Raw genomic sequence first — 17,722 nt, 5'->3', positions numbered from 1 at the left:
CTTTATCCATTTATGTCAGTGGACATTTAGGCTGTTCTCATGTGTTGCCTTTTGTAAATAGTGTTGCTGTAAACATAAAGGTATGTGTATCTTTTTGAATTACAGTTTTGTCTGGGCATATGTCACAGAGTAGCATTGCTGCATCGTAGGGTAGTTCTATTTTTAGTTTTCTGGAGCACCTCCATCTCTTATATCTATATATACGTATAGATACTAACATCTATATATACATATAATACTAACATCTATATATGGATACAAGCACCTATATATATATGTATACACACACACACAGATTGCAATCTTATAAAATAGACAGAATAAGTCATACAGCTAGTAACATTAACAAGATCATACTGTAACAGAGACAGAAAGCATAAAAAATTTCAAAACAAAGAAAACAAATCAAAACAATGATTAGCATAACTAGTTGATATCTGGTCACAATAAACCATCAAGTGCACAGGGGAGCCAGCTGGAGAAAAGCCAGATTTTTGAAGGACCAATAGAAAGGAAAAGGCAAATATTTCATCTTTGTTTACAAAGTTATGCTTTATCAATTTGTTGATACGTACTTCCTGATACCTACTTAAGTATATATCAACCCATACTTACTCATAGGCATTCATATCGCCTCTTTCGACTCAAATCACTTCAAACATAACTCTCCAATTTGTTGCAGCTCTATCTAGTCTTTTCTCCCAGTTTCATCACAAAAAGACAGAAGCTTAATGCATTTATATAGACCAGTAAAAGATGCTAGGAAGTCTCAATCTAATTTTCTTTTAGGGACCTTAGAAATCTTTTAAAATCTCAACCATTCTTCGTGCTTCATCATATTCTGATTCCTTTTAGATGCAAAAAGCTTTGGAAGGAGTGTGCACTGATTTACATCCACAACAGTGTAAGAGAGTTCCCTTTTCTTCACACCCTCTCCAGCATTTGTTATTTGTAGGCTTTTTAATGATGGCCATTCAAGCTGGTGTGAAGTGGTACTCACTGTAGTTTTGATTTGCATTTCTTTGGTAATTAGTGATGTTGAGCATCTTTTCATGTGCCTACTGGCCGCCACCTGTATGTCTTCTTTGGAGGAATACCTATTAAGATCTTCTGAGCACTTTTCAGTTAGGTTGTTTGTGTTTTGTTGTTGAGCTGATTTAGCATCATTGCATCAAATGTTTTCTTCCCTTCTGTAGGTTGTCTTTTCTGTGTTTTTGTTTGTTTGTTTTTATGGTTTCCTTTGCTGTGCAAAAGCTTATAAGTTTTATTAGGTTCCATTTGTTTTGTTTTTAGTTCTGTTGCCATGGGAGACTGATCTAAGAAAACATTGGTATGATTTATGTCAAAGAATGTTTTGCCCATGCTGTCTTCTAGAAGTTTTATGGTGTCATGTCTTATGTTTAAGTCTTTAAGCCATTTTGAGTTTATTTTTATGCATGTTATGAAAGTATGTTTTAACTTCATTGATTTATATTCAGCTGTTCAACTTTCCCATCACCACTTGCTGATGACTGTCTTTTTTCCCATTTTATAGTTTTGCTTCCTTTGTCAAAGATTGATTGATCATAGATACGTGGTTTTATTTCTGAGCTCTCTATTGTGCTCCAATGATCTGCATGTCCGTTTTTGTACCAATACCACACTGTTTTGACTTCTGTGGCTTTGTCTTATTGTCTAAAGTCTGAGAGAGCCTTTTGGTTTTTTTTTCCTCAGAATTGTCGTGGCAATTCTTGGCCTTCTATGGTTCCATATTAATTTTTCGATTATTTATTCTAATTCTGTGTGAAATGTCATGGGTAATTTCACATGGATCACATTAAATCTGTAGATTGGGTAGCATTGCCACTTTAACAAAATTAATTCATCTGATTGAAGAACACGAGATATCTTTCCACTTAACTGAATCCTCTTCAGTTTCCTTTATAATGTTTTATAGTTCTCACCATATATAGTTCTTTCATCTCCTTGGTCAGGTTTATTCCTCTTAGGCATTTTATTTGTTTTTTGATGTGATTTTAAAAGTACTGTTTTTTACTTTACCTTTCTGATATTTCATTGTTAGTGTGAAAGGAATTATGCATCTAATCACTGACTTAATCATTAACACAGTGATTAATAATTAAATCTCTCTCTCCTGGTTGTTTTGATCTTTGGAATAAAGCACTTAGTTTACTTCTGTCTTCTCTATGTTATAGAAAACAGTATAAAGCATAAAGGAATTTTTTTTTACTCTCTGATGGTTAATCACTTGATAAATATATGTATATATTTTCAGCATCAATCCTCTGGAGTTCTGAATTTCTCATCTCCCATGTAGTGAACCAACCACAAGCTGAAAAGTTTTGGGGTATTGTTAGCCCTATTTTGTTGTTGCTATTTAATTACATCCAAATCCAGACATCAGTTCACATCTTGAGTTCTAATTGCCTTTGAGAGTTCTATGCACAGAACATAGACGGAGTGAGTCTTCAGAACACAAATCGTAAATATAGGTTCTTCCTGATCTTGATGAATTAAAACCAAAGGAGGGGAGACAGTTTCGTTTTGAAGACACCATCTGCTTATTTGTGTACAGTGTTTGTATTCAAATTTAAATAAATGAATCACGTAAAGAGCATCTGAATTCACAACACGGAAAACAGGAGTACTGAACAAGTATACAATTTGGGAAAACCAGGAAACTAATGAGGTTTTGAACCTCTTTAGTTTAATCTTCTCCAGTCCCGGGGAGACCTCTCTGGTGTGTGTATGGTGCTTGACTTCCTTTGCATTGATTCTTGTTGCTTCAGGGCTCAAATGTGAATCAGTGACAAGTGCTACGGTAATGAATTAGCATCTGTCATCACAGTAGCTGTACCAGCATAATCCTTGATTTAGAGAACTTTGTTCCTTGGTTAACAGGCAGCTGAGTTCAGCAATAATAATAAAATCTGTCCCAGATCACTGAATGTGCATAAAAGGATAAACATTTCTTTAGGTGAAAAAACGACGTCAATTAAAAATGTAACCAGAATTGCAAGTGATTCTAGGCTTTCAGGTAGGTGCCAACTCCAAGACATTTTTGAGGACTTTAGCCTTCACATCTGACTGCACTCATCAGTGTGATGTGTAAGCTTATAGGCAGAGCCAGCATTTCAGGTATAAACTCATCACTGCTTTTTACCTAAGAAAGTAACTTCATTCATCTTGCAGTAAAGCCCTCTGAAACCATCTTCACCCCATGGCCTTCTCTGAATTTCTTCTGTGTTTACATGTCTTCAGCTGACTACACATAATCAAAAGTACAGATTGCTGTATTATGCCCTCAGCCTTGTTCCCTGGATCCTTTGTGAATGGATATATCATTTTTTAGCTAAATGAAGGGAGACAGCTTAGCACAACAGATAGTTCCTTAACCATTCTTAGGCATCAGTTTCCCTCATCTGTTAAATAGGAATAATAGTATGTATTTGTTAAAAATAAATGAAACAATCCATGTCAAGCATATAACATGGTATCTAGAATGTGAACAGTTAGTTTTTTAGCTAGTTAGGCTCTGTTAGTTTAGTTTTTTAGTTAGAAGTTAGGCTTCGTTTTTGGTTTTTTGTTTTTGTCTGTTTATCTCTTTGGGCTTCCCAGGTAGCGCTAGTGGTAAAGAATCCACCTGTCAATGCAGGAGACACAAGAGATGAGGGTTCAATCCCTGGGTTGAGGAGATCCTCTTGGAGGAGGAGATGGCAACCTGCTCCAGTATTCTTGCCTGAAAACTTTGGGTGGAGGAGCCAGGTCTCAAAGAGTCAGACAAGAAAGAGTTACCAAGCACGAGCATTTATTTATTTGGCTGCTTCTGGTCTCAGTTGTGGCACTTAGGATCTTTTATAATGGCGCATGGACTCTCTAGTAGTTGTGTGTGGTCTTTAGAGCACACAGGCTTGTGGTTGCCACAGCAGTTGCCTTGTGGCATGTGGGATCTTAGTTTTTAAACCACAGGTCAAACCTGCATCCCCTGCATTTTAAGGCCAATTCTTAACCACTGGACAGCCAGGGAAGCCCCTCAGTTAGTTTTTATGAAAAAGTTTTGTCGGGTCTCTCTTGGTAGTAGGACACTGTTATCCATTTAACACATAACGATTGCTTGGTAGATAGATCCACAAATGAATGAAAGTACATTAAAATGAAAATCTAAATTGCAAAATCAGTGGACAGCCATTTAAAATAGAATAAAGTGACATCATGCCAAACACAAACCGGAGATGCAGATAATTTTGTCCAGGAATTATGTGTTCCAATCTTCATTTTATAGATGAATTTTGAAATTAAAAAGTGATAAATGACACATTAAGTGAAATGGAGTTATTTCTTGATTTTCTGCTCAGCATTATTCAAAGGTGATTTGTTTTTAACTTCTTCCATCATTTAAAAAAAACTCTCTATCTGTACCTTTTCCTATGGGTCAGTTAATCAATAGTTGATTTTGATTATATGACTTGCAAAAGCCTCAGGTTTTGAAATAAACAGTTGTCTTTCCCATTATCTCTTAGCTTGTGTGTGTGTGTGTGTGTGTGTTAGTCTCCCAGTCTTGTCCAATCCCTTGGACTGTAGCCCACCAGGCTCCTCTATCCATGGAATTCTCCAGGCAAAAATCTCTTAGTTAGAAGTACCTGTTTTTCACTTCTGATTTCATGCACACCGTGAAATCACCAAGAGCACACCAATCCACTTGTCCTGAGCTCTACCTATTTTCAGAAAAGAACAAAAGTATATTCCTCCACTAGATTAGAATCCATTTATGGATGCTGGGAAAGATTGAAGGCAGGAGAAGGGGACAGCAGAGGATGAAATGGTTGGATGGCATCACTGACTCAATGGACTTGAGTTTGGGCAAGCTCCAGGAGTTGGTGGCGGACAGGGAAGCCTGGCGTGCTGCAGTCCATGGGGTCACAAAGAGTTGGACACAACTAAAGGACTAAACTGAACTGACTCACTTCAGATGTACACAGACTCCTTCTTTAATGACCTGAGATGTTTGCTTTCCAAAGTTGGATAAAAGGGTAGAAAATACTGTTTGGATACTCTTTAAAGAGGAAATTTTAGTGAGTGGGTTGTTGGAAAGAGACTCCATTACAAAATTCCCAGCTGAGATTGTAATCTAGGAGATATATTCAGTAAGGGTTTATGTGCTGCACAGCCTGTGAAACGCAATCCTATGAATGTGGAAGGGGATTAGCTGTCAGTCTTTTACTGTCTCTCTTTGCTTTTGATTTGTCTTCTTCATTGTGGTGTGTTTGGTTGGTTTTGTTTGACTTTAGAGTTCAGTATAGAGAAATTTCAGGAATATGGCTGAATTCATAATTTCACTCTGTAAGCACTTCTATGACCTTTCAATTTAATTCACATTGCTTTTCACCATTTTACTCTCTGACATCAGTTATGAAATCCTATGTCAGTGAGAAAGTAGAGACTTATCTATGTGTGAATGTAGTTTTAAGGTTCATAAACTATCTTGTATGAGCAAATCCATTTCATTCCCAATTAAAACTATAATGTAAAGGGTGAATTTAAAGACAAATTAGTAGTTATCATTTTTTTAAAGTGCTATATGAGTGAAGTAAAGTTACACAGAGAAAAATATCACTTATGCTTGGAATCTAAAAAAATGACACAAAGGAACTTATTTACAAAACAGACCAGATGGTCAACACCAAAATCAGATTGATTATATTCTTTACAGCCAAAAATGGAGAAGCTCTATACAATAAGCAAAAACAAGACTGGGAGCTGACTGTGACTCAGATCATGAACTCCTTATTGCCAAATTCAGACTTAACTTGAAGAAAGTAGGGAAAACCACTAGACCATTCAGGTATAACCTAAATCAAATGCCTTATGACTATACAGTGGAAGTGATAAATAGATATAAGGGACTAGATCCAATAGACAGAGTGCCTGATGAACTATGGATGGAGGTTCGAGACACTGTACGGGAGACAGGGAGCAAGACCATCCCCAAGAAAAAGAAATGCAAAAAACCAAATGGCTGTCTGAGGAGGCCTTACAAATAGCCGTGAAAAGAAGAGAAGCAAAAAGCAAAGGAGAAAAGGAAAGATATACTCATTTGAATGCAGAGTTCCAAAGAATAGCAAGGAGAGATAAGAAAGCCTTCCTCAGTGATCAGTGCAAAGAAATACAGGAAGGCAATATAGTGGGAAAGACTAGAGATCTCTTTAAGAAAATTAGAGATACCAAGGGACCATTTCATGCAGAGATGGGCTCAATAAAGGACAGAAATGGTATGGACCTAACAGAAGCAGAAGATATTAAGAAGAGATGGCAGAATACACAGAGAAACTGTACAAAAAAGATCTTCACGACCCAGATAATCACAATGGTGTGATCACTCACACTCACCTAGAGCCAGACAACCTGGAATGTGAAGTCAAGTGGGCCTTAGGAAGCATCACTATGAACAAAACTAGTGGAGGCAATGGAATTCCAGTTGAGCTATTTCAAATCCTAAAAGATGCTGCTCTGAAAGTGCTGCACTCAATATGCCAGCAAGTTTGGAAAACTCAGCAGTGATCATGGGACTGGAAAAGGTCAGTTCTCATTCCAATTCCAAAGAAAGGCAATGCCAAAGAATGCTCAAACTACTGCACAATTGCACTCATTTCACAGGCTAGTAAAGTAATGCCTAAAATTCTCCAAGCCAGGCTTCAGTAGAATGTGAACCGTGAACTTCCAGATGTTCAAGCTGGTTTTGGAAAAGGCAGAGAAACCAGAGATCAAATTGCCAACATCCGTTGGACCATCAAAAAAGCAAGAGAGTTCCAGGAAAAAAATCTATTTCTGCTTTATTGACTATGCCAAAGCCTTTTATTGTGTGGATCACAATAAACTGTGGAAAATTCTGAAAGAGATGGGAATACCAGACCACCTGACCTGCCTCTTGAGACCTGTATGCAGGTCAGGAAGCAATAGTTCGAACTGGACATGGAACAACAGACTGGTTCCAAATAGGAAAAGGAGTACATCAAGGCTGTATATTGTCACCCTGCTTGTTTAACATATATGCAGAGTACATCATGAGAAATGCTGGGCTGGATGAAGCACAAGTTGAAATCAAGATTGCCTGGAGAAATATTAATAACCTAAGATATGCAGATGGCACCACTCTTATGGCAGAAAGTGAAGAGGAACTAAAAAGCCTCTTGATGAAAGTTAAAGTGGAGAGTGAAAAAGTTGGCTTAAAGCTCAACATTCAGAAAACGAAGATCATGGCATCTGGTCCCATCACTTCATGGGAAATAGATGGGGAAACAGTGGAAACAGTGACAGACTTTATTTTTCTGGGCTCACAAATCACTGCAGATGGTGATTGCAGCCATGAAATTAAAAGACTCTTACTCCTTGAAGGAAAGTTATGACAAATCTATACAGCATATTAAAAAGCAGAGACATTACTTTGTCGACAAATGTCCATCTAGTCAAGGCTATGGTTTTCCACTAGTCATGTATGGTTATGAGAGTTGGACTCCAAAGAAAGCTGAGTGCTGAAGAATTGATGCTTTTGAACTGTGGTGTTGGAGAAGACTCTTGAGAGTCCCTTGGACTGCAAGGAGATCTAACCAGTCCATCCTAAAGGAGATCAGTCCTGGGTGTTCATTGGAAGGACTGATCCTGAAGCTGAAACCCCAATACTTTGGCCACCTGATGTGAAGACCTGACTCATTGGAAAAAACCCTGATGCTGGGAAAGATTGAGGGCAGGAGGAGAAGGGGAAAACAGAGGATGAGATGATTGGATGGCATCACCAACTTAATGGACATGGGTTTGGGTAGTCTCTGGGAGTTGGTGTGGACAGGGAGGCCTGGCATGCTGTGGTTCATGGTGTTGCAAAGAGTCGGACATAACTGAGCAACTGAACTGAACTGAACAAAGCAGAAAGACCTACAAACATAGAAAACAATCTTATCATTACCAAATGGTGGGGAGGGATAACTTGGGAGTCTGGAAGGAATATATATACACTACTATATATAAAATAAACAACAGGGACTTACTGTATAGCAAAAGGAACTATAATCTCTATCTTGTAATAGTCTATAATGGAAAGGAACCTGAGAAAGAATATATGTGTATAGCTGAATCACTTTGCTATTTATTTGAAACTAACACAACATTGTAAATCAACTATTCTTAAATAAGAAATAAGCTCTCTCTCTCTCTCTCTCTCTCTCTCTATATATATATATATATATATATGTATATATATATATGCACCATTTTGTCAGAGATATTCATTATAGCATTATTTATAATTATAATAAATTTGCTAAAATATTTACTAGTTTCATAATGGTTGAAACAATTAACAGCCTATCATGCAGGTTATAATAATTTGTGGATAAAATATAAGGCTGTATTACATTTAAATAGAGAATAAAGAGAAGTATCATATATGTAGCATGTTTGCTATACTGCAAAACAAAACAACTGAAAAGCTAAGAATCCAAAACATGGAGTAATTATACTAAAATGAAAATAGGAATTTTATCCAAACACTAAGAAACTATACATAATTGTTTTCCTTTGGTTCCTTCTTTCAGCTTCCCTGAATTTTCTGACTTTCCTATACTAAACATGTATCACTTTTATAGTAGAAAAAAGAAAGTTTCCAATTAGCATGGATTTTCCTGCTTGCACTCAGCTTTCTAGTGAAACCAGGGAGAACTGAAAACCTTTTTCAAGTGGCAATTTCAGAGCAGGCTGCAGAAGTAGGCCCCTCCGTAAGTGTCTTAAGAGATGTAACCTCAGTGCTCCCCAGCTGAGTTCAGTTGCTCTGTGAAGATTCACATTATGAGTGTTTTCATCTTTTCATATTAAAAATGACCTCCTGGCCCGAATCTGAGCTTCCCAGATGACTAAGGCTTGCCAGGCATAGCCTAAGAAAAAATAAAGCCAAACTCCTTAGTATTTCATCCTGCCCTTGAATTCTACATTTTATTTCTGCTTATGCTCATAGGCTTTGTTGTTCTGTTTTGTTTTCACTCTCTAGATCCAACAAAGGTAATGGTGCCTCCTTCCAGTATGGATGTCACTGTTGGGGAAAGTATTGTTCTGCCATGCCAGGTAACACACGATCACTCGCTCAACATTGTGTTCACTTGGTCATTTAATGGACGCCTGATAGACTTTGACAGAGATGGGGACCACTTTGAAAGAGTTGGAGGGGTAAGTATAAATATCAGATTATCCACAGTAAATGCAATGTGCAACTAAAGTGAGTCAAACAACTTGTTTAGACTAACTTGAAATACAAAGTTCCGAGAAGGCACTGGCAGCCCACTCCAGTACTTTTGCCTGGAAAATCCCATGGAGGAGCCTGGTAGGCTGCAGTCCATGGGGTCGTGAAGAGTCCAGACACGACTGAGCGACTTCACTTTCCCTTTTCACTTTCGTGCATTGGAGGAGGCACTGGCAACCCACTCCGGTGTTCTTGCCTGGAGAATCCCAGGGACGGCGGAGCCTGGTGGGCTGCCGTCTATGTGGTCGCACAGAGTCGGACACGACTGAAGTAACTTAGCAGAAATACAAAGTTATTCTTTGATGAGTTTGTTCAAATACCTTAAAAAAAATCTTGGTTACCGTCTGCTCTTTTTTGCATAACTGTGGCCCTGAGTCACACTTATTGAGTCACTTGTTTGCCAGTCCTGTTCTTAACCCTCATAATCCTTAACCCTACAGGTTAGCTGTTCGTTTCTGTAAACTCAGGGTCATGGGAGATACATGGCTTGCCTTGGCCTCACTGCTACTAAACTGTAGGTTTCAGCTTTAAACTTCAAATCCCAAATTCTTTGCCGCATGGTGAACCATATGCCATGGAACTGAATTAATAAAACAGCTCGAGGACAGTTTACTCGTATTCTTTTAGACTGCTGACTAAACTCCTTTTGGTTTTTGTGGAATACTCATCATTGTGAGGTTAGGGCTTTCTTTCTTGAATCTGAGAGTCTGATCAGATAGTTTATTATCTCCAAATAATTTGAATTCTAATGATCGAATTTTCCAAAGGCCTTAATTATTTCCCATAAAAAAATAGTACCATTGAACTCACACCAAGAAAACATTAAATTTGGAAACAATTTGAAATATGACAATCATTTTCAAGAATAGCTTTTCTACTGTAACATAACCCTACTTTCCTATTAGTAAGGAAGATCCCAGGGGTAAGGAATACATTGGGAGATTGGGATTGACATACACATACTACTATATATAAAATATAACTACATATATAAAACACTACTATATATAAAATGGGTAATGAATAAGGACCTATTATATAGAACAGGGAACTCTACTCACTGCTCTCTGATGGCTTATATGGGGAAAAAAATCTAAAAAAGAGTAGACATATGCGTGCATAGCTGATTCACTTTGCTGCAAGTAAACACAACCTTGTAAATCAACTCTACGCCAATCAAAATGTAAAGAAAGATTCATTCCAGCTGCCATTATCATGGAGGGGACTAATCAAAGACAGCAGAATATAAGCATGAGGCTGTATGGAAAACATTCCCTTCCTCCATGCTCCCAAAGGAATCTGATTTGCCCATCTCATCTTATCCCCATCTCTTATATTGAGAATAAATGGACTAAAACTTATAAATTATACCTATGATATGTTGACCTTCAACATATTCTTCTCAAATATGGTGGTATTCCTATTATTTACATTCTTTCTGCCTTTCCCAAATAATATGTCTCTACTGAATTACCAAACACCCCAAATAATTTCTGTAACTATTTGCTCAAGTCTCCCAAGGATTGTATATGACTGGTACCATTTTAAATGCATGAGAGAGAAGTTATTTCATTAGCTCAATGGATGACTTGAGTCTACTGATTGTCCCTTGGAACTCTGGTTGAGAAAAGCTAGTTAAAATTGCCATTGTTAACCATTCTGGACCACTTTGATATAGTTCAGCCTAATAACCTTGAACAAATAAAGAATGATATTAGCTATTTTACAGCATCATTGAGGATACTAAATACCTTCAGGTTTAGAAGCCTAAATAGCACAGTGCCTACCACCAAAAATAGTATGTGAGAAATGTTAATGATTGTATTCCCTGAAGGAAGAGTAATATTAGTTCTAATAACATGAGTATACATTGAGAAAACTTCCACAGATTAAACAGAATGTTTATTTTCATAGTAAAACCAATGTTTTTGGCAGGAGAGATAATAAAAATATTCTCTCAGGATGGCACAGTCAACAACCAATCAAAACAGCTGTTTGGGCTATCAAAATATAAATTCTGCCAATAAGATAGATGTGAACCTTATGCTGAACCACAGAAAGGTGGAGTCAGGCTCTGATGACCACCTTTTGTAACGACCTCTGTCCATGGAATCACTCTCAATAGCCTTTTGTATGGCAAGCGTTTGTCTCTTTTGTGATGCCAGTACTAAGTGCCAATCAATCATTGCCAAAGAATTAAGTGCAAGATTTGGGACATCACTGCAAATTGTGAGAGCTACGTGTGTTAGCCACCAGGATCATTAATGTCTGTGAAGTTAGTGCTGGACAACAGAAGAGGTAAGGAAGCAGTTCGGAAGTTAAGCCCACTTTGCAGTTTCTACTTGCCAGGTCAGTACTGTGCAGATGACGTTTGGTAGAGCTAACCTACTGCACTTTTTAAGAGAGTTATTATTTCATTGTCCTCTGGTGACCTCCAATGGTTCTGCCAGGAGCAGAGCAGACCACAGCATCGTTTAGTTCTCTGTGGTAGGAATGTGAATGTAGATCTCAGTAAATAGTGTAGTCTGAATGACTTCGAAGGGAAAGAGAAACTTATTATGGTCTCCTTCTGTGAGCCTCTTACCTCAATCCCGACTTTATATTTCTTTTCTTTGTTTCACTTTTACTTTAAAAACACACAAAGGGAACGTATACTCCAAACAACACAGTCACAAAATTCTGTTAATCAATACCTGTGCTCGAAAATCTCCAGGCTACCTTTAGCTTCTTTGAGCTTCCAGCCCTTGGTGAATAAAACAAATTATTGAGATAGTGTAGCTATTTATTTTAAACCACTATGACTTTGTACCTTCACAACACACACTCCCTTATGAGGCATATTCTTTGTTTAAGTCTATGCTCAAAATCCTAGTATGTGAAATGTCTTAGGTAAAGAAGTATTAATAGTCATGGTGATGATGATACCTTATACTTGCAAAATGTCTAATCATTTATCAAGCATTTTCATATGTATCAGCTCTTTAATCCTCAGAATCTCTCTGAAATATGGTAGCGGGTATCCTATTTTACTAGCAATTATAAGACTTTATGAGTAAATAGTAGAATCTAAATGAGAATCCAAGTGTTATAAATTTTAAAAAAAAGATTTCAGGTTTAAAAAGAAAAGCACAACTCTTCTTGAATTAGATTTAATATTTTTGACATAATTTTTTCCCAAAGAATACTGACCACGGCCACCCCTAATACTAGTTTAAATTTACTCGCGCTTTACAGTTTTCAGGATTTCACATACACATACAATCTCATTTGCTTCTCGCAAGCTAGTGTCATAGGCAATGAGTCCTTTCTTAGGTTAATAGACTAAGGCCCAGAGACACACAGCAAGGATCAGCCCCAGACAGCTGTTTCAAAGCTTCAGCTCTCTCTTGACAACATGCTTCTGCGCTTCTCCTAACCCTATTTGTAACTATTGGCAGGTCTATATCTTTCATTGCCCTGACTAAATATATAATATGTTGTACTGAAATCAAAGATGAAACCAAGTACACATTAATTTAGAATGAGATCTTTCCAGATGACAGCATAGCATTCTAGTAAAGGATAGGGATTGCAGCCTGACCATGTGAGCTCACAGCCTGGCTCTGCCACTGACCAGCTAAGTGACTCCAGGCAAGACGTCTAGCCTTTCTGTGCTTGAGTTTCCTCATCTGTATAGTAGGGATAACAAAAGTACCTACCTCACAGGACACGTCAATACTCAATATAATACATGCCTGCCAGATATTAAATACCACCAAGTATTATCCAATGTTATTGTCATCTGAAAGAATAACAATAGGGCCAAAGTAACCTATGTTACCTGCCATCCTTCAAGATTTAGAAATAAGCATAACTTCCTGACTCAAGCCTAGGGTGTTCTTCTGCTCAAGCAGCCATTCTCCAAACTTTTGATTAACAGAGCTATGAAACTCTAAGGTATAGCTGTGATTTTCAGTTTAATTGCCAGCTTTGTGATGGCCTGTAGCGGCATCTTCTCACATTTACTAAAAGTACTGTGCTGGTAAATGGTGTATAAATATTTCTAGGGCACCTCGATATCCATGCCAGGCTGTAATGAGTCCTATTCATCTGCTGATCAAACACACATTTGGCATGGGAAAGCAAATTAGCCCCGTTCTACACTAGGGGATGCAAGATTTCCTTGGAGAGTCTGCTCCTCATAATTCTTTAATTCAAACTGAGGAGCAATCAGAATGCTGGCTGTAAGACAGTGTTGTGCAGTAAAATACAGGTGCCTCTGAGCATGGACCTAACTCCCCTTTCCATACAAAGAGTTCCCAAGTACTGCAGTGCCATCGAAAGCTGTAGGTTGAGGGCATATCTGAAGAAACCCACGGGACTAAATCAGCAGCCACTTTACATACATTTCAGAGCTTCCAAGGGAGCTCTCCTCAGTGTTGTGTGGCAGCCTGGATGGGAGGGGAGTTTGGGGGCGAATGCATGCTAAATCCCTTTAGTCATGTCTGACTCTTTGTGGGCCTATGGACTGTAGCCCATCAGGCTCCTCTGTCCATGAGGTTCTTCAGGCCAGAATACTGGAGTGGGTTGTCATCCCTCCTCCAGGGGAACTTCCCGACCCAGGGATTGAACCCAAGTCTCTTGGGTCTCCTGCATTACCAGGCGGGTTCTTTACCACTAACGCCACCTGGGGGAGAATGGATATATGTATATGCATGACAGTCTCTTCGCTGTTCTGAAACTATCACAGCATTGTTAATTGGCTATACTCTAATATAAAATATAAACATTTCAAAATAAATAAATGCATTTGAAAAAATAATCAGTTTAAGTGCTTCCAACATGGGTGACAAACTGTTCCAGAGATGCAGAGGCCAGACACCTGAGGTCTTACCCGAGGTGTGTCCTGAGGACGTTGCTATTATTACCTAACAGGCAGGCTCACGCATTTTTAATAGGCCATGGCTTGCATCGCTAATGTTTTCATCAGCCAGTGTAAAATAAATCTATTAGTCACAGTGTCCTTCGTGTGATAATGATATTTAGAGCTCATTAAAAAGTAATTGTAGCCACTTTCCCCTACTTTATCAGCAGGATTCAGCTGGTGATTTGATGATCCGAAACATCCAGCTGAAGCATGCTGGGAAATACGTCTGCATGGTCCAAACAAGTGTCGACAGGCTGTCTGCCGCTGCCGACCTGATCGTGAGAGGTATGGGAATTGGGGGTTTCATTCTTAAAATACTTTTGTGATATCTACTCCTGTGCAGAGTTCTAAAAGCCTCAGTGGTTTAGAATTACCAGGAAAGAGTCAATAGAAGGAAAACATTGTTAAGGTGTTAAGAGTCTACAAAAGTTTTGTGTACATCTGTTTCTCTCATAGGGGATCAGAAAGTGCAGAGTAAATCCACTTACTCTCTACTGAAAAGAAGTCCTCTGAAGGCCCCAAGTGCCATGATTTACAGTGTTGGAGTTGATACGACCTTCAGGAAAAACTGTAGATTAAGAAAAGCAAATGGCTTAAAAAAGGATCACGCTGTGCCTTTTGCTGTTAGTCTAGGCTGAACCAAATCGGTATCTTAGATCACTGATCGAAGAGCGGCTTAAGTAAAATTGTCACCAGCTTTCCCCAGGTTTTCCCCCTGAAGTGATTAGTTCTGTCCAGTTTCTACAATTTGGCTTTAGAAGGAAATACTTCCTGACTGCCTAGGTTGTAGTAAATCAGCAGGGAGTTGATGTCAGAACTGACATTCGTGAGATTCTCTTGCATATGACAGACAAGACCTAACTTCAGCCTCATGGCTATGAGTGACTTGGCTGACTGAGTCCTACCAAACCAATGTGTAAAGGAACAGTAAGCGAACTTTAAGAAATATTTTTAAATTAAAATTTGGTTTTTGTGAACCAGTATATCTATCTATCTATCTATCTATCTATCTATCTATCTATATATCAGAATCAAACTGATGCTTGCTCAGGGTGAAGTTAAATCCAAAGCCAAATCAGAATATCAGAATAATTTTTTAGCCAGTGTCTCCTTCACAAGTACAGTAAGTCCCCTATATACAAATGAGTTTAGTTCTGAGAGCATGTTTAAGTCCAGTTTGTTCATAAGTCCAACCAAGTTAACTTAGATACCCAACTAACACAGTCGGCTGTCTAGTACCGTACAGCAACAGGTTTATAACACTTTTCACATAAAACACAAACACAATAAAGAAAACATTTTAAATCTTACAGTACATACCTTGAAAAGTACAGTAGTACAGTACAAAAGTTGGCGTGTAGGGGCTGCAACGAGTGAAGAGGCAAGAGGAGTTATTGATTGGAGGAGGGAGAAGAGGTGGGAGATGGTGGAGCTGAAGGATCGTCAGCAATAGGAGGGGAAGGGCATAACGTCATTCACGCCTGACGTTGATGGAACATATATCTGCATCTTTGAAAGTTGGCAACGTGAAGGTTCGTATGTAGGGAACTTACCATACAATAAGTGATTTGATGATCCGAAACATCCAGCTGAATACAAGTGTTTAGGAATCTGGCCAGCAGAATTTTAAGTGTAAGAAAACAAAAATCCAGGTGATACCAGATTTGGAGGCAGGGTAAATCTGAGCGCACAGAGAACAAGATGTTATTTGAAGCGATAAAAAGTGTGGCTGCATCCTCTGCATGTAGCATGGGCGGGGGTGGGAGGGGTGTGGGAGACAGCAATTCAAACTGATATCAAGAGAAGTTAAAGAAAGATATCTTTTCCATCGGGTCTACTTTGATTCTCCTTTAAATTGCCTTAAAAACCTGTCTGTAATAGTACAGATAAGGGCCAGATAAGAGAAAAAGCTTCCAACCTCGGTAGAGCTACCCAGAGAATAACTGAGGGGACCGTGTTTATTTCCATTTTAAAATACACCAGAGCTGGTCTGCTGTTCCCTTGGGGGAGAAGGAATTCTGTGGCTGAAAATGTATCGTCTATTTAATTAGGGTAATGTTCAGATCAGCAGTTTAAGCACCAATAAATTAGAATCATAAAAATGTAAATCAGTAAGTTGAATTTCTTAAGTGATATTGTATACTTCATTTCACAGAAAATAACATTAAACACCAAGAGGAATCTGCAAATGCTGTCTAAAAGAAAATCTAGCATAATCAGTGAATAAGGCCAATAAATTAATATGCCATTTTAAACCATAATCTTCGGTTTTATCTCCTCCTGCCTCTGCCCTTGGCAGCTTTTCTGCACTTTGCAGAGGAGAGGGAGATATGCACTTCGTTGACCTGTCAGGGGGTTTTGTATTTGAAACTAAAAGCTTTGAAGTCTTGCATTTGGCTTCCTTGTTTCTCTGTTATCTACTTTATTTAATCTAAAGCACACGGACAGCAGCTAGAAAGGCGAGTCTTCCCTGAGAAAGATGCAGGAATGCCAGGCATAACACCTGCATCGTCTCTGCTATTATCTGTGACACAAACTCATGTGAGCCCCAGCCCATGTTAACACTCTGCTTAGAGGATAAACATTTGCTCATGTTGTCATTTTGAAAGAGAGACCCAACTTCCCCAAAACAAATGGGTGAAAACTTTGTGTAAGGTATGAACGTATCTACCCTTGGGTGGGGCGGGTAGCAGGAACATAACAAGCAGCAAACCCCACTGTGAAAGTACATCTTATCTCCAGCAGCCAAGTTCAGGCCACCTCCTTCCTGTGCTCCTTCTGGTTGCCAGCAGTGGGCTCAGCTCTTCCCCGTCCATTGAATTCACTGAGGGATTTGGAGAGGAATGCTTTTCTCCTTTGTGGTACTTTGATTCTAAAGGCCATGGAAGGAACATCTGTTTTTAAAAAGGATGGGAACGCTGGGATAAGAAAGCTGTGAGGAAAAAGAAAATTATATTATTATCTTCTGGGCTTGCTGTGGTTAATAAGAGTCCTGAAGACCAGAGGTTATGCCAGCTCTATCTAGGTGGCATTAGACTGACTTGCCGAAATGTCACTGTGGAAAATTAATCAGTGCCAGCGTGCAGACTTGCAGACCTTTCATTCAGGAGTAGGAAGGAGAAGATAAATTTAGTCTCACCTGTGGGTCTATAAAAAAGGCTTTTTAAAAAAGGAAAGAGAAATTTAGGGCATCACTGAAAGGATGCAGAAGTGAATCCCAGAACAAAGTGTTACTTGCAGAAACTGCCATTAACTTTTCAGCACTCTGTGAAAGGTCGCTGTCTTTCCTGCCCCTGTGTTGCGGCCCCGGAGTATTTGGGCAGAACATCTGATCGCTCTCCTGGGCCTCAGGACATCCCTTTGCCCTCTAGGAAGATCTCCTTACTCCTATCTAACACACAAGAACTTTGCCGCTCTGTCTCCCTCCCTGGCATTCAACTTCTCTGCCTAGGTGGTCACTCATTAGAAATGCCTTTAACTGCCTGCTAAGAGCTTTTCATATTGGAATCTAGGACAGCTTTGGGTCTTTGCTC

General features: G+C 38.8%; 1 protein-coding gene across 32 annotated transcripts in view; it reads left to right on the top strand.

Moving 5' to 3' along the window:
• The window catches only part of LOC114108678 (contactin-4), a 1,043,928-nt gene that overhangs the window by 1,001,138 nt on the left and 25,068 nt on the right, over positions 1 to 17,722 (top strand). For 23 of the 32 annotated variants that reach the window (XM_060402823.1, XM_042235938.2, XM_060402840.1 and 20 more), the window contains 2 exons: positions 9,035 to 9,210; positions 14,354 to 14,474. In XM_060402823.1, the coding sequence (XP_060258806.1) occupies positions 9,035 to 9,210; positions 14,354 to 14,474 (297 nt within the window). The remainder of the gene's footprint in view (positions 1 to 9,034; positions 9,211 to 14,353; positions 14,475 to 17,722) is intronic. The other 9 variants (XM_060402845.1, XM_060402848.1, XM_042235939.2 and 6 more) reach the window with 1 other exon arrangement.

This window comes from Ovis aries, chromosome 19 (assembly GCF_016772045.2).
Source record: "Ovis aries strain OAR_USU_Benz2616 breed Rambouillet chromosome 19, ARS-UI_Ramb_v3.0, whole genome shotgun sequence".
Lineage (NCBI taxonomy): Eukaryota > Metazoa > Chordata > Mammalia > Artiodactyla > Bovidae > Ovis > Ovis aries.
The sequence above is the reverse complement of the archived record's forward strand: the minus strand, read 5'-3'. Positions and strand labels throughout refer to the sequence as shown.